Consider the following 13,768-nt stretch of genomic DNA (forward strand, 5'->3'; position numbering starts at 1 on the left):
TGACAATATCCATTTTGGAGAAATGATCTTTTTGTAAAATTTTAAACAAGAATTAAAATTTTTGAGAAAGCTATATAAATATAATAGTAAAATAATTTTATTTTTTAAAAGCTCAAATCAAATAAAATCTCATGAAATCTTATCAATTTTATAAAAATTTGACTTATAATTTTTTTTTGTCAGCTCTAAAATAATATTTACAATTTCAAATTTAATCGTCCTATTACAAAAGTCACCGGTTGCGTTGTGGGCCTGTGGCAACTCGATTTTAGGCAAAAACGTTGTTCCGACACACGATTTTATTTCAAAAATGGGGAAAAGCGCTGCTGACGTTCGATCGTAAAACCCTTGCTGCACCAAACTCGGTGGGTGCTAAATGCTAATCTGCGGCGGAGATGGCCAAGGTTCCGTTAGGGTGCGATCCGGTGGTGGGATCACTGACGCCGTCGAAGAAGCGCGAGTATAAGGTCACCAATAGACTCCAGGAAGGCAAACGTCCCATCTATGCTATCGTTTTCAACTTCATTGACTCCCGCTACTTCAATGCCTTCGCCACCGCCGGTGGTAATCGCGTAATTTCCCCCACCGCTCTCCTCTAAACTTAATTTTATCTTTCTCTTCATTAATTTTTGCCATAATTTGGTGTAGGTTACTGTATACCAATGCCTGGAAGGTGGTGTTATAGCTGTACTTCAGTCCTACATCGATGAAGATGTAAGAGATTTTTGTTGAAATGAAATTATGAGTTTTCAAATTCAGTTTTAAAAGTTACATGTTCTGAATATATTTTGAAATATACATATTCTGAAAATGCATATGGTGTTCCATGTATTGTGTAGATCAGAAAGATGAATCTTTTTATACTGTAAGTTGGGCGTGTAATAATGATGGAACTCCATTTTTGGTGGCTGGAGGACTTAATGGAATTATCCGTGTTATTGATACTGGCAATGAGAAGATATACAAGGTACTATTTTGTTATATAGTTAATTGTTTCTCCCATACTTGTGGATTGCTTCCTATGAGTATAGTTGGAAACGGGACAATGTAGAAAAAAATATAGAAAATTTAGATCCATTTCTGGCTTTCAAGTGGATCCATTAAGCTCCGATTTAGTAAAAAAGTACTTAAAAACTTTCGAAATATTGGTTACGTTAAAGTGAAGTCATAGTGTATCTATTTTACATGTTCATGTACTAGTGTCATGTGAATGAATGCAACCAATTAATATGAGGCTTTATTTTTGAAATAAAGCAATTAATAACCTTTGCTAATCCCAAAACATCTTTTACTGTGACAATATTTGGTGTCTAAAAATTTACTTGTAAACAAAGGTTGTTTAGACCTCCCCATCCATGTGTTATATGTATATTACATTCTTTTCCTTGTTTTGTGTGTAGAGATTGATTAGGCATGTAAAGTAATGTAATCTTTTGTTTTCTTCTACTTATATTTGTTGTAGAGTTTTGTTGGTCATGGGGATTCAATAAATGAAATTAGGACTCAGCCATTGAAACCATCACTGGTGGTGTCAGCAAGCAAAGTAAGTGTACTAAAAACTTGTACTTGTACATGCCATTCAGCGGCTTCCAGAGAAAAATATTCTGTTTACTGTTCTATTGAAAGATTTAAACACTTATCATACAATATCTTGCATGAAAGTTGATTAACGATAAAACATGGGCCAGGATGAATCAGTTCGGCTATGGAACATCCATACTGGAATATGTATTTTGATATTTTCTGGTGCTGGGGGACATCGTAATGAAGTTCTTAGTGTGGTATGTACTATCTTGTAGATTCTGGCCTTTCTTCTTCCCTATGTTACCATTTTTGTAAGAGAAAATGGCCTGAATATCGTGTAAGACCTCCTGGTAGAACTTGCTTTGAGCATCTAACCTTTCATTTGTTATGAATAATGTAGGACTTCCACCCTTCAGACATGTATCGTATTGCAAGCTGTGGAATGGACAACACTGTTAAAATCTGGTCATTGAAAGGTAAAGAGTCATCAAGGCCATAGTTGTCAAAAGTGCACAAAGCGTGTATTTAAGTGCAAAGAACACGCCCTGCGCTTAAGCGCACTAGAAAATACACGTCTTCCACGAAGCTCGCTCTTATGTGTGCTTTGCGATCGCATCGAAGTTGTTTTTTAAAAAATATATATATGATAGAAGAAAAATCACCTTTTAGAAGTGCTATAGTAGAGGAAAACCTGACCGCGTCGTCTCTGCCCTTTGCCCTCCCATTTTAATTTGATTTTTGAAAGATTATGATGATGATGATTTCAATTTTTAATATTAATGTATCACATTTTTTTAAAAATTCGATTTTATTTATATTTTTGATAATGTTTTATTTATTGCGTTTTATTTCCATGAAGCTCGTGTTTCATTTTGCGCTTAAAGCCCCAGGACACTTGAGCACTTTAATGCATCTTGCGCCATTAATTACTATGATATGATCAAAACTAAACTCGACAGAAAAAAGTTATAAACGTGCCGGTGTTTCAGGGGTGGATGGTTTGTTATGTGAGTTGCATTTCAGATTGTTGGGACACGTCTTATTGTTTTTGCTACATCAGGAGATTTCCCTTGTTCATTTTCTGTCATTTTAGAATATATTAGATCTGCATATTGACTCTCTTCACTCCATCTGACTGATTATCATGGTTGAGTATGCATGAAACAATGGACAGAGTTGTGCAGAATTAATAAAAATCTTCTCTCTGTTATATCTTCTGTTACTTAAACATGGATATGTTTATTAGATTACCTGTCTTGAGAAGTTTTACGAATTTTATGTTTTTACTTTTCTCATTTCCGTCCTTCAGGGAAGAATCTAAGTTAGTAGCGATTGAAATTTCTGCTGAAATTTCAAAATATCTTCGTGCAAGGATCAAGCTCTCAACCCCTTATAGTAGAGATCAATGCAAGTTGCTAAGAATAAAAATAGAGGAATTTCATAGTAATTTATTTTACCATATTTTATCATAGTTTTAATTTTCCATGTCATCAATAAATATATCGTTTCTTCATTAATTTCCAACATTTGAGATTTGTGTCTAACAGGAAATCAGTAATACAATTAGATAACAGGATTCTTCATTAATTTTCCATGTCATCAATAAAATATATTGCTTCTTTAATTTCCAATATTTGAGATTTGTATCTAACGGTAATATAATCAGAGAGAATGATTCTTCTACCTGGACTAATGGTTGCTGATATAAATTGAATTTGATTCAGAATTTTGGACGTACGTAGAGAAATCATTTACTTGGACCGACCTACCTTCCAAGTTTCCTACTAAATATGTGCAGTTCCCTGTAAGTTGTTTTTCTTCTCGTCTCTTTTCTCCTTTTTCCCCTTTAATGCCAGGTAACTGGAGTTAGTTATTTTGCCACTGATCTGAATCAACAATTTTGTGTTTCAGATATTTATTGCATCAGTACATACTAATTATGTTGACTGCAATCGGTGGATTGGTGACTTTATACTGTCCAAGGTGAAGGGCTTAATATTGTTTAAAAATTTAAACCTTTTTATTGGGACGACATTTATCATCAGTCATATACATATATGGCTTTCTGTAACTCAATATGTTATTTGGAATTGTGGAAGCGGGCTCTTATTGAAAGAGAGAATTTTTCTTCGTCTATTTGAATCACGGTAAAGCATGTTACTGTTGATTTTATGTATCTACAAGGGCCCCTATGCTTTTATATAGAAATAGGTGGCCGGGTACTGCTGGGCACTAGTGCTGTCCAAGTTACCTAGTGTCATGAACTGGAATATGATTTTGTCCTTGCCTCGTAAAGTATATGTTGTTTCCAATGAGTTGGGTGTCTATTTTTACATGGAAGCTAACGATTTTCTGTGTCATTGATTATATTTATATTTGAATTGGCAGAGTGTTGATAATGAACTTGTACTATGGGAACCAAAAATGAAAGAACAGTCCCCTGGTGAGGTCAGAGTAACTCCTTGGGGTCTTAATTTGGTTGTTTGAAACTACTGAAGCTTATGTTCTGTGTTGATTTCGCTTCGAAGGCTGTGTCAGCTAACTAGAAGCTAAATGATTTTTGTTCAGGGCACTGCTGACATTCTTCAAAAATATCCCGTCCCTGAATGTGATATTTGGTTCATCAAGTTTTCCTGTGATTTCCATTATCAGACCGTGGCTGTAGGTAATAACCATGATTCTGGATAATTTTACTTTACACAGGTCACAGGTTCATTATGAATAATGTCATTTTTTCGCTACAAGCAAGCATGCAGGACAATTTAAATTTCTTTTCGACCTGTAGACTTTACTCACATTATTTATTGGGCTTGAACTTGCTGAATAGAACTCCAAAAGAATTGTCCATAATTTTATTTTCTTTCAATTTGATATTGGCTAGGGAATAGGGAAGGAAAGATATATGTATGGGAAGTGCAATCTAATCCTCCTGTCCTCACTGCAAGGTCTTTTGTCGCTTCTTTCCTTGCTACATCTTTCATTTTTTGCTTAGAATGCTATGTATAGCTGCTATGTTTACGTACTTTTATATGATATGCATGCCATATTGCTCTCCCAGGTTATCTCATGTTCAGTCAAAATCTGCGATTAGATTAACTGCCATGTCCTTTGATGGAAGGTAAAAACTATCGTACACACTTGTGTATCCACCAAACCAATTTTGTGATCTAATGAGCATATGACCTTGTTTCCGACAGCATTATTCTCTGTTGCTGTGAAGATGGAACAATATGGCGCTGGGACGAGGTAGCAAGTTCATGACTGTCTTCTGAAAGTGTGTTAATGAAACGATGATCATTACTATGGAGATTCCATTGTTAATGGCATGGACGTATCTTGTACTAAATTAAGATTGTTTGCCTTTAATTTATCCTTTGTACCTTTTAAATGCATGCAGTAAAGACTTCTTTTTGTTCATCATCCTCAACTATTTGTACGGAATAGACATTAGTTGGTCCCAAATTACGTGCTCTAATTGATAGGCCTACGAATATAAAACTTGGAGTTATTTATTGTGCTATGACTGATAAAGAGCAACTGCGAACCAGGGTCGTATCCAGAAGCATTTTCTTCACAAAATTTCATTCAGAACACGAATACAATCATACAAAAACATGTAGCATATTGAATTAACAGACAGCTAATTCTCGACTTTTCGTTTGCTCTACCTCTCGTGTGATGTGTTGGGGTTGCTTTTTATAAATTTATGTTCAAGAACAAAATGGAGCATGCTTCAACTTGTAACTTGGCCAAGAGATACAAGGCTGTGTTGGATATTCTTAATTACTTGGCTGGTTGGGTATGTTAAAAAAAAATGTATGCTGTGCAAAAGTGGAATATTATGTGGCATATATAACTACATGAGTAGGTCTTTTGTGAGACGGTTTCATGAATTTTATTTGTGAGACGGGTCAACTCTACCGATATTCACAATAAAAAGTAATACTCTTAGCATAAAAAGTAATATTTTTTCATGGATGGCCCAAATAAGAGATCTGTCTCACAAAATACGACCCGTGAGACCGTCTCACACAAGTTTTTGCCTAATTATATATAGCATTTGTATATAAATGGATCGGTTTAACCATATTTAACAATAAGAATAACCGAATTTCCAAATTAACCAAACTAACCGAATTTCCAATTCAGTCGGTTAATTCCGTTAAACTGATCGTTTTGCTCACACCTTCATCACACACACACACACACACATATCTATATATAAGTATTGAACAATTTCCATAGGCGGATTAGGGCCATGAGGCCTTCAAAATGCTGATGAAACGTAGGCCACCACAAGGAAATGACAAATCTATCCCCGTGTTGTGATATACCTTCGGTGGTCAGTAGCAGCTTGCACTCTTCTAATGTGGATATAAAAAAATTGAGTTTGCGCAGAGCCTCTATTCGATCAGTGTACACTTTCTTGAGTTAGGAACAAAAAATGGCGAATGCAGCTAATTTGAATGTTATATTTGAGACTCTACCTGCCATTCCCAAGCTTTGCAGCTTCAAAAATATTCGCAGAAAGGCTAAAATTTGTTGCTATCTTGACAAGAAGAATGATGGGATTCAAGAGCCTTCAAGAAGATTCGTATTAAGTGTTGCAACAGTTGCGCTGTTCGGGAACGCCGGTGTCCGGAATTCGATGGCAGAAGACAACGGATTTTGGATCACTGGTCCTATACCAGTGCCTTATGCTGTCAATGGTATGTCTGATGTCTCATCTCATGCACAACTTTAGTTGGTTTTTATGCATTATATGTAACTTTTCTATCTCATCTTCCTTCATTTAAGGAGTTTTACGCGATTATTCGTGTTCTTTCTGTTGGGAAGTTTTTGATTCTCTAGCTTCACTTGTATCACAAAGCAAATAATAACTTGATTGAAAGCAAACATAATCGTATCTAATTTTATCTCAACCAAATGTTATTCTAGGATGCTTGAGCATCATTTAGCACTGTTTCGATTTTGATGTAGATATTAACAACAAAGAGACGGGAACTCGTTCTTTTATCAAGAAAGGAGTTTACATTGCAAACATTGGCACTAAAGGGAGAATGCGTAGATTGAAAAAATATGCTTTTGATCTCATAGCTATGGGGGACTTGATAGCGCAAGGGGACACATTGAATTATGTCCGGAGATATCTACGTCTTAAATCTACGTTCATGTACTATGATTTCGACGAAGTTATATCCGCAGCATTGGAAGATGATAAGAAATCTCTTACTGATCTTGCCAACAGATTATTTGACAGTGTAGAAAAGGTAATTTTAGTACTAATCTATTTTTGATAAAACCTTTTTTACACTGAACTTTAATGGTATGTTTTTGGCAGCTCGAAAGCGCTGTAAGAAAGCAGAATTTGACTCAGACCGAGTCGTGTCATCAAGCTACAGTATTGATTCTTGAAGAGGTCATGAGTCGAATGGCATAAAACATGCTCTGCCATCAATGAATTGCATTGTATTTTATTTTTTTTTTACAAATTTCTCGTAGCTCAAGATTGAGATTGTTCCCTCTTATATACCAAAATTTGAAAATAGAAAAAATGTCAATTTTAATATTATATCTATTGGTGTGTGAAGTTTTTTTCGTATCGTATGATTTTTTAAATACAAAATATTCTTTTAATTATGTTAATTTTTTTTAACAATTTTAGTCATTTTAGCATATAATCATTTAATTAAATGATTAATAATATTGTTAGATTTTTTAAATACATGGCAACGTAATTATAAATTTTAATAATGATATTAGTTATATGATTTTGACGAGAATGATTGATTAAAAAATATAAATAATTACATGACTATAATTGATTCATGAAAAATTATGGATTGAAAAACAAAATTAACTCTTTAATGGGTTATTAATTAATTATTAATTAAAAAGAAAAGGTGTTAATAAAGAATGTCTAAAAATTTTGACATACTATTAATGAATGTGAGGCAAATAAAATTTAGTTTCCAAATTTTTGGAAGTTTGAAAAGGCAAAACCGGTGGAAATGGCCAATAATCTTACTATTGTTGTGAAAAAGTAAAAATTTACGGTAAAAAAGTAAAAATCTCAAACTCTCAAAATTATCACACTACACACTTTATAATTTTTTTCTCTCAACTCAATTGTGTTTTTCTTCACAAATGAGAGATCTATTTATAGAAAATTTTTACAAATAATCCAAAAATAAAATACATCATTACCTACATCATCACACACTAATTTTCAATATTCAACACCTAATTTTACCTAATTTTCAACATTCAACATTCACATTTTCAACACAAATATTTAACACATTTTTAAATAATTTTTCAACACTCCCCCTTGTGATGATGATCATAATGATTGTATACATTACGTGTTTTTATACTGCCTCGTTAAAAACCTTACTAGGAAAAACCCATTGGGATAAAAACCATAGTAAGGGAAAAAGAGTGCAGTCACGTAAACTCCCCCTCATGTTGACACGAACAATTCTTCACAAATTTCGTAGATTGCGCATCCCAATATTATATATGTGCTTTCTGAATATTGTCGTAGGAAGTGCCTTTGTGAAGAGATCTGATGAGTTTTCACTTGATTGAATGTGACGAACATCAATACATTTATTCTTCTCAAGCTCCTTGGTGAATGCGAAGAACTTAGGAGGAATATGTTTAGTTCTGTCGCTTTTTATGTATCCTTCTTTCATTTGAGCAACACATGCAGCATTATCTTCATATAGTATCACAGGCTTCTCGTCGAATGATAATCCGCATGAGATTTGGATATGTTGAGTCATTGATTTTAACCACACACATTCACGGCTTGCTTCATGTAGTGCAATAATCTCGGCATGATTTGATGAAGTTGTTACAAGTGTTTGTTTCTGTGAACGCCAAGAAATTGCAGTGCCTCCACGAGTAAATACATATCCAGTTTGAGAACGTGCTTTGTGTGGATCAGATAAGTATCCAGCATCGGCATAACCAATTATACTTGGATTAGCATCTTTTGAATACAAAAGTCCCAAGTCTGTCGTTCCTCGTAGATAACGGAATATATGTTTAATTCCGTTCCAATGTCTCTTTGTTGGATATGTGCTAAATCTTGCCAATAAATTTACGGCAAAAGATATATCAGGCCTTGTACAATTTGTAAGATACATAAGGGCACCGATAGCACTTAGATATGGTACTTCTGGACCAAGAATATCTTCATCATCTTCACATGGACGGAATGGATCCTTTTCTATGTTTAATGATCTAACAACCATTGGAGTACTTAAAGGATTTGATTTGTCCATATTAAAACGTTTAAGGATCTTTTCTGTATAATTTGTCTGGTGAACAAATATTCCACATTCTTTTTGTTCAATTTGTAAACCCAGACAATACTTGGTTTTTCCAAGATCCTTCATTTCAAATTCTTCTTTCAAGTATGACACAACTTCTTGAATTTCCTTATTTGTTCCAATGATGTTTAAATCATCAACATATACAGCAATAATTACGCATCCGGATGTTGTTTTCTTAATGAAAACACAAGGGCATATTGAATTATTTACATATCCCTTTTTCATCAAGTGATCACTTAGCCTATTATACCACATTCTGCCGGATTGCTTCAACCCATATAATGATCTTAGTAATTTCACAGAATAACATTCTCTGGGTTTTGAACTTTGTGCTTCAGGCATCTTAAATCCTTCAGGGATTTTCATATATATATTACTATCAAGTGATCCATATAAGTAGGCTGTAACAACATCCATAAGACGCATTTCTAAATTTTCAGATACTGCCAAGCTAATCAAATACCGAAACGTAATTGCATCCATCACAGGAGAATACGTTTCTTCATAATCAATTCCAGGCCTTTGAGAAAAACCTTGTGCAACAAGTCGAGCTTTATATCTTACTATTTCATTTTTCTCATTTCGCTTTCGAATAAAAACCCATTTGTATCCAACAGGTTTTACACCTTCAGGTGTAAGGACTATAGGTCCAAAAACATTACGTTTATTTAGCGAATCCAATTCAACCTGGATGGCATCTTTCCATTTTATCCAATCCTGCCGATTTTTACATTCACCAAAAGATTTTGGTTCATGATCTTCATTATCATTTATGATGTCGATTGCCACATTATAAGAAAATATATCATCAATTTCTTCTATATCTTTTCGGTTCCATATTTTTCCAGTATTAATATAATTGATAGAGATTTCATGATTCTCGTCAGTTTGTGGTTCTGACAAAACATTTTCATCATCATGTGTTTCTTCAGGAACATCATTCTCTATTTTGTGATCATTATGTGTTTCTTCAGGAACATCATTCTCTATTTTGTGATCATTGTGTTTCTCTATGAATTTTCTTTTTCGAGGATTTTTATCCTTGGAACCAACTGGCCTTCCACGCTTCAGGCGTTTAATGACATCATGACTATCTTCAATTTGTTTCTTCGGAATTTCAATTCGAGCAGGGGCATTTGCAGCATGTATATATGATTTAGTTACCCCTTTTGTGTCTGCAAATGCATCTGGTATTTGATTTGCTATTCTTTGCAAGTGCACAATTTGCTGTACATCTTTTTCACATTGTTTTGTTCTTGGATCCAGATGTAACAATGATGATACATACCATGTAATTTCTTTTTCGGTATGTTTCTGTTCTCCCCCTAACATTGGGAAGATTTCCTCATTAAAATGACAATCAGCAAAACGTGCTGTGAACACGTCGCCTGTCTGTGGTTCAAGATATCGAATGATCGATGGACTATCATAACCAATATAAATTCCAATCTTTCTTTGAGGTCCCATTTTCTTTCGTTGAGGTGGTGCAATAGGCACATACACCATACATCCAAAAATTCTCAGATGAGAAATGTCTGGTTCTTTACCAAATGCAAGCTGCAATGGGGAGTATTTATGATATGCACTTGGTCTGATGCGAATTAATGAAGCAGCATGTAAAATTGCATGTCCCCATATAGAAATAGGGAGCTTTGTTTTCATAATCATTGGTCTAGCAATCATTTGCAGACGTTTAATCAATGATTCAGCCAATCCATTTTGAGTATGTACATGAGCAACAGGATGCTCAACAATGATTCCCATAGACATACAATAATCATTGAAAGTCTGGGAAGTAAATTCACCAGCATTATCAAGTCTAATTTTCTTGATTGTATAATCGGGAAATTGATTCCTCAATTTTATTATTTGAGCAAGTAATCTTGCAAATGCAACATTTCGAGTTGACAATAAACATACATGTGACCATCTGCTGGAGGCATCAATCAATACCATAAAGTATCTGAATGGTCCACATGGTGGATGGATTGGTCCACAAATATCACCCTGAATACGTTCAAGAAACATTGGTGATTCAGTTTGGATTTTGGCTGGTGATGGTCTTATAATAAGTTTTCCAAGAGAACATGCTTTACATTGAAACTTATTATTCTGAAAGATCTTCTGGTCTTTCAATGGATGACCATGTGTATTTTCTATAATTCTTCGCATCATTGTTGAACCAGGATGTCCTAATCGATCATGCCAATTGGTTAATATTGAAGAATTATCAATTACCATGTTTGATTCAATGGGACGTATATGTGTATAATGCAATCCAGTAGGGAGCATTGGTAGTTTTTCAATCACATATTTCTTTCCTGATTTATATGTGGTAAGACACATATATTTCTCATTCCCTTCATTCATTGTTTGAGTATCATACCCATGGGAATATATATCATTAAAACTCAACAAATTTCTTTTCGATTGTGGTGAATATAAAGCATCATTGATCAAAAATTTTGTACCATTAGGTAACAAAAATTGTGCTTTACCACATCCTTTAATCAAGTCTACAGGACCTGATATTGTATTCACCGTTGTTTTTGTTGGTTTTAGTTCCAAGAAATATCTTTTATCTCGGAGGATAGTGTGCGTTGTACCACTATCGGGTATGCAAACTTCAGCTTTGCTCATAGCATTTTCCATATTTGAACTTCAAAAAATATGCAATGAAAAAAAATTAATGACAATACATATTTAAATATAACACATATCATAATTGTACAATAAAACATTATCATATAAATACATGAAAAATAAATTATTGTACATTTATATTCTACCACTATATTGTTCATTTTCAGAGAAATCATTGAGAAAATCTGCAGCATCAATATTGTTCATTTCTATCCCACCAACATATTGATCATTTCCAGAGAAATCATTCATAAAATCAGCAGCATCAAAATGAGTTGAATCACTCAAACGGTCACTTCGCTCAGTGAAGTTGGTCTCCTTTTCTTTCCCCTTTATCGATTCTTTATAAAGTTTGCAAAGATGCTCAGGGGCTCGACAAATACGAGACCAATGTCCTGGAGTACCGCATCTGAAACAAGAACTTTCAAATCTTTTCGAGTGATTTTCATTAACACTCATGTTTTCTTGATGCCTTTTCTGTGGATGGTTTGGGACGTTATTTTGAGATGAGTTATAGAAATAACTATCTCGATTATTTTCAAAACCACGGCCGCGTCCACGACCACGACCACTTCCTCGTCCACGTCCACGTCCACGACCTCGACCTCGACCTCGACCTCGACCAAAACCTTGTCTTTGAATTTGATTTTGGTTTCCAGGTTTAAATTCATTTTTACTTACAGCATTTACTTCTGGAAATGCTGTTGATCCAGTGGGTCGGGACTGATGATTTCTCATTAATAGCTCGTTGTTCTTTTCCGCCACAAGAAGACAGGCGATGAGTTCAGAATATCTCGCAAATCCACGCACTCTATATTGTTGCTGTAGTGTTATATTTGATGCGTGAAACGTGGAAAATGTTTTTTCAAGCATTTCCGATTCTGTAACCTCATGTCCACAAAATTTTAACTGCGAGATTATTCTATACATCGCTGAATTGTAATCACTGACTTTTTTAAAGTCTTGGAATCTTAACATATTCCATTCATCACGGGCGGTCGGAAGTATAACTTCCCTTATATGTTCAAATCTCTCTTTTAATCCTTTCCACAGAGCCATGGGATCTTTTTCGATGAGATATTCACATTTTAAACCTTCATCAAGGTGTCGTCGTAAAAATATTATAGCTTTTGCTTTTTCTTGTGATGAAGATATACCATTTTCTTTAATGGTCTCGCTTAGACCCAATGACTCAAGATGCATTTCTACATCAAGAGTCCATGGCATATAGTTTTTCCCAGTAATATCAAGAGCGATGAATTCGAGCTTTGCCAAGTTTGCCATGGTGGTACTAAAAATTACGATGCATTTTATTAGTTAATGAATATTGCAATACAAAGTAATGGATAAACAACAAGTACAAGTATTCGTAAAAATAAAGAAAACACACGAGGAGGATATTCTCCGATAAATACAAGACTGGTGAGTATGATAACCAAAATAATTAAAAATAACCTCGTGAAAGCCATCTTCTTTTTTTCTTCGAAAATTTGATGAAGAATAATTTTTAGAGAAGAAGAGAAAGTTGGAGTGATTGAATGTATTTGTGAGATTGTATTTATAGAGCAAAAACTAGCCGTTTTGTTACCGTTTATTACCGTTGGTGTATAAGAAAATAAATGTATGTATTTGTATAATTTTATGGTAATAATATGGTGTATATAATATTAGTCATATTTAAATAATTATGTATATCATATCACATTATTATAATTAGGTGTCATAAGTTATTTTGTTTAAAAAACCTTATAGGCTTTTATACTTGTCGTATCCCTTACCGGGAGTGTGGGATGTCGTCTTAACATCCTCCCAGGATTTATAACAAGTTTTTGAAAAAATTATTTTTATTATTTCTAACAATAACATTATATTATATATTACATATATAAACAATAAATAAATAACAGTAAAATAAATATTATTACTTTTGTTACCTTTTTCTTCTGTTCGGAGCTTGGAAAAATATGGAGGACTTTTAGAGCTTCGTGCTGATAACGTGTTGTGAAAAAGTAAAAATTTACGGTAAAAAAGTAAAAATCTCAAACTCTCAAAATTATCACACTACACACTTTATAATTTTTTTCTCTCAACTCAATTGTGTTTTTCTTCACAAATGAGAGATCTATTTATAGAAAATTTTTACAAATAATCCAAAAATAAAATACATCATTACCTACATCATCACACACTAATTTTCAATATTCAACACCTAATTTTACCTAATTTTCAACATTCAACATTCACATTTTCAACACAAA

The 13,768-nt window shown here is 33.9% G+C and overlaps 2 protein-coding genes across 3 annotated transcripts; both read left to right on the forward strand.

The window, feature by feature from the left end:
* The first annotated feature begins 284 nt into the window (after positions 1–284).
* LOC140965099 (polycomb group protein FIE1) lies at positions 285–4,944 on the forward strand. 2 transcript variants are annotated; one of them, XM_073425155.1, is made up of 13 exons: positions 285–572; positions 649–714; positions 845–967; positions 1,463–1,543; positions 1,689–1,781; positions 1,925–2,000; positions 3,249–3,328; positions 3,436–3,507; positions 3,913–3,972; positions 4,093–4,189; positions 4,406–4,469; positions 4,583–4,642; positions 4,722–4,944. In XM_073425155.1, the coding sequence occupies exons 1-13, from the start codon at positions 396–398 to the stop codon at positions 4,783–4,785; spliced, it is 1,113 nt and encodes a 370-aa protein (XP_073281256.1). In that variant the 5' UTR covers positions 285–395; the 3' UTR covers positions 4,786–4,944. The 2 variants fall into 2 exon arrangements, with proteins under 2 accessions (XP_073281256.1, XP_073281257.1); XM_073425156.1 differs by having other exon boundaries at positions 355–564.
* Positions 4,945–5,874: 930 nt separating this feature from the next.
* On the forward strand, positions 5,875–7,114 carry LOC140964790 (photosynthetic NDH subunit of lumenal location 3, chloroplastic). Its single transcript, XM_073424726.1, has 3 exons — positions 5,875–6,233; positions 6,505–6,794; positions 6,866–7,114. Exons 1-3 carry the CDS (start codon positions 5,969–5,971, stop codon positions 6,962–6,964), a joined length of 654 nt encoding a protein of 217 aa, XP_073280827.1. The 5' UTR covers positions 5,875–5,968; the 3' UTR covers positions 6,965–7,114.
* The last annotated feature ends 6,654 nt before the right edge of the window (positions 7,115–13,768 follow it).

This window comes from Primulina huaijiensis, chromosome 18 (assembly GCF_012295235.1).
Source record: "Primulina huaijiensis isolate GDHJ02 chromosome 18, ASM1229523v2, whole genome shotgun sequence".
In the NCBI taxonomy this organism is placed as follows: domain Eukaryota; kingdom Viridiplantae; phylum Streptophyta; class Magnoliopsida; order Lamiales; family Gesneriaceae; genus Primulina; species Primulina huaijiensis.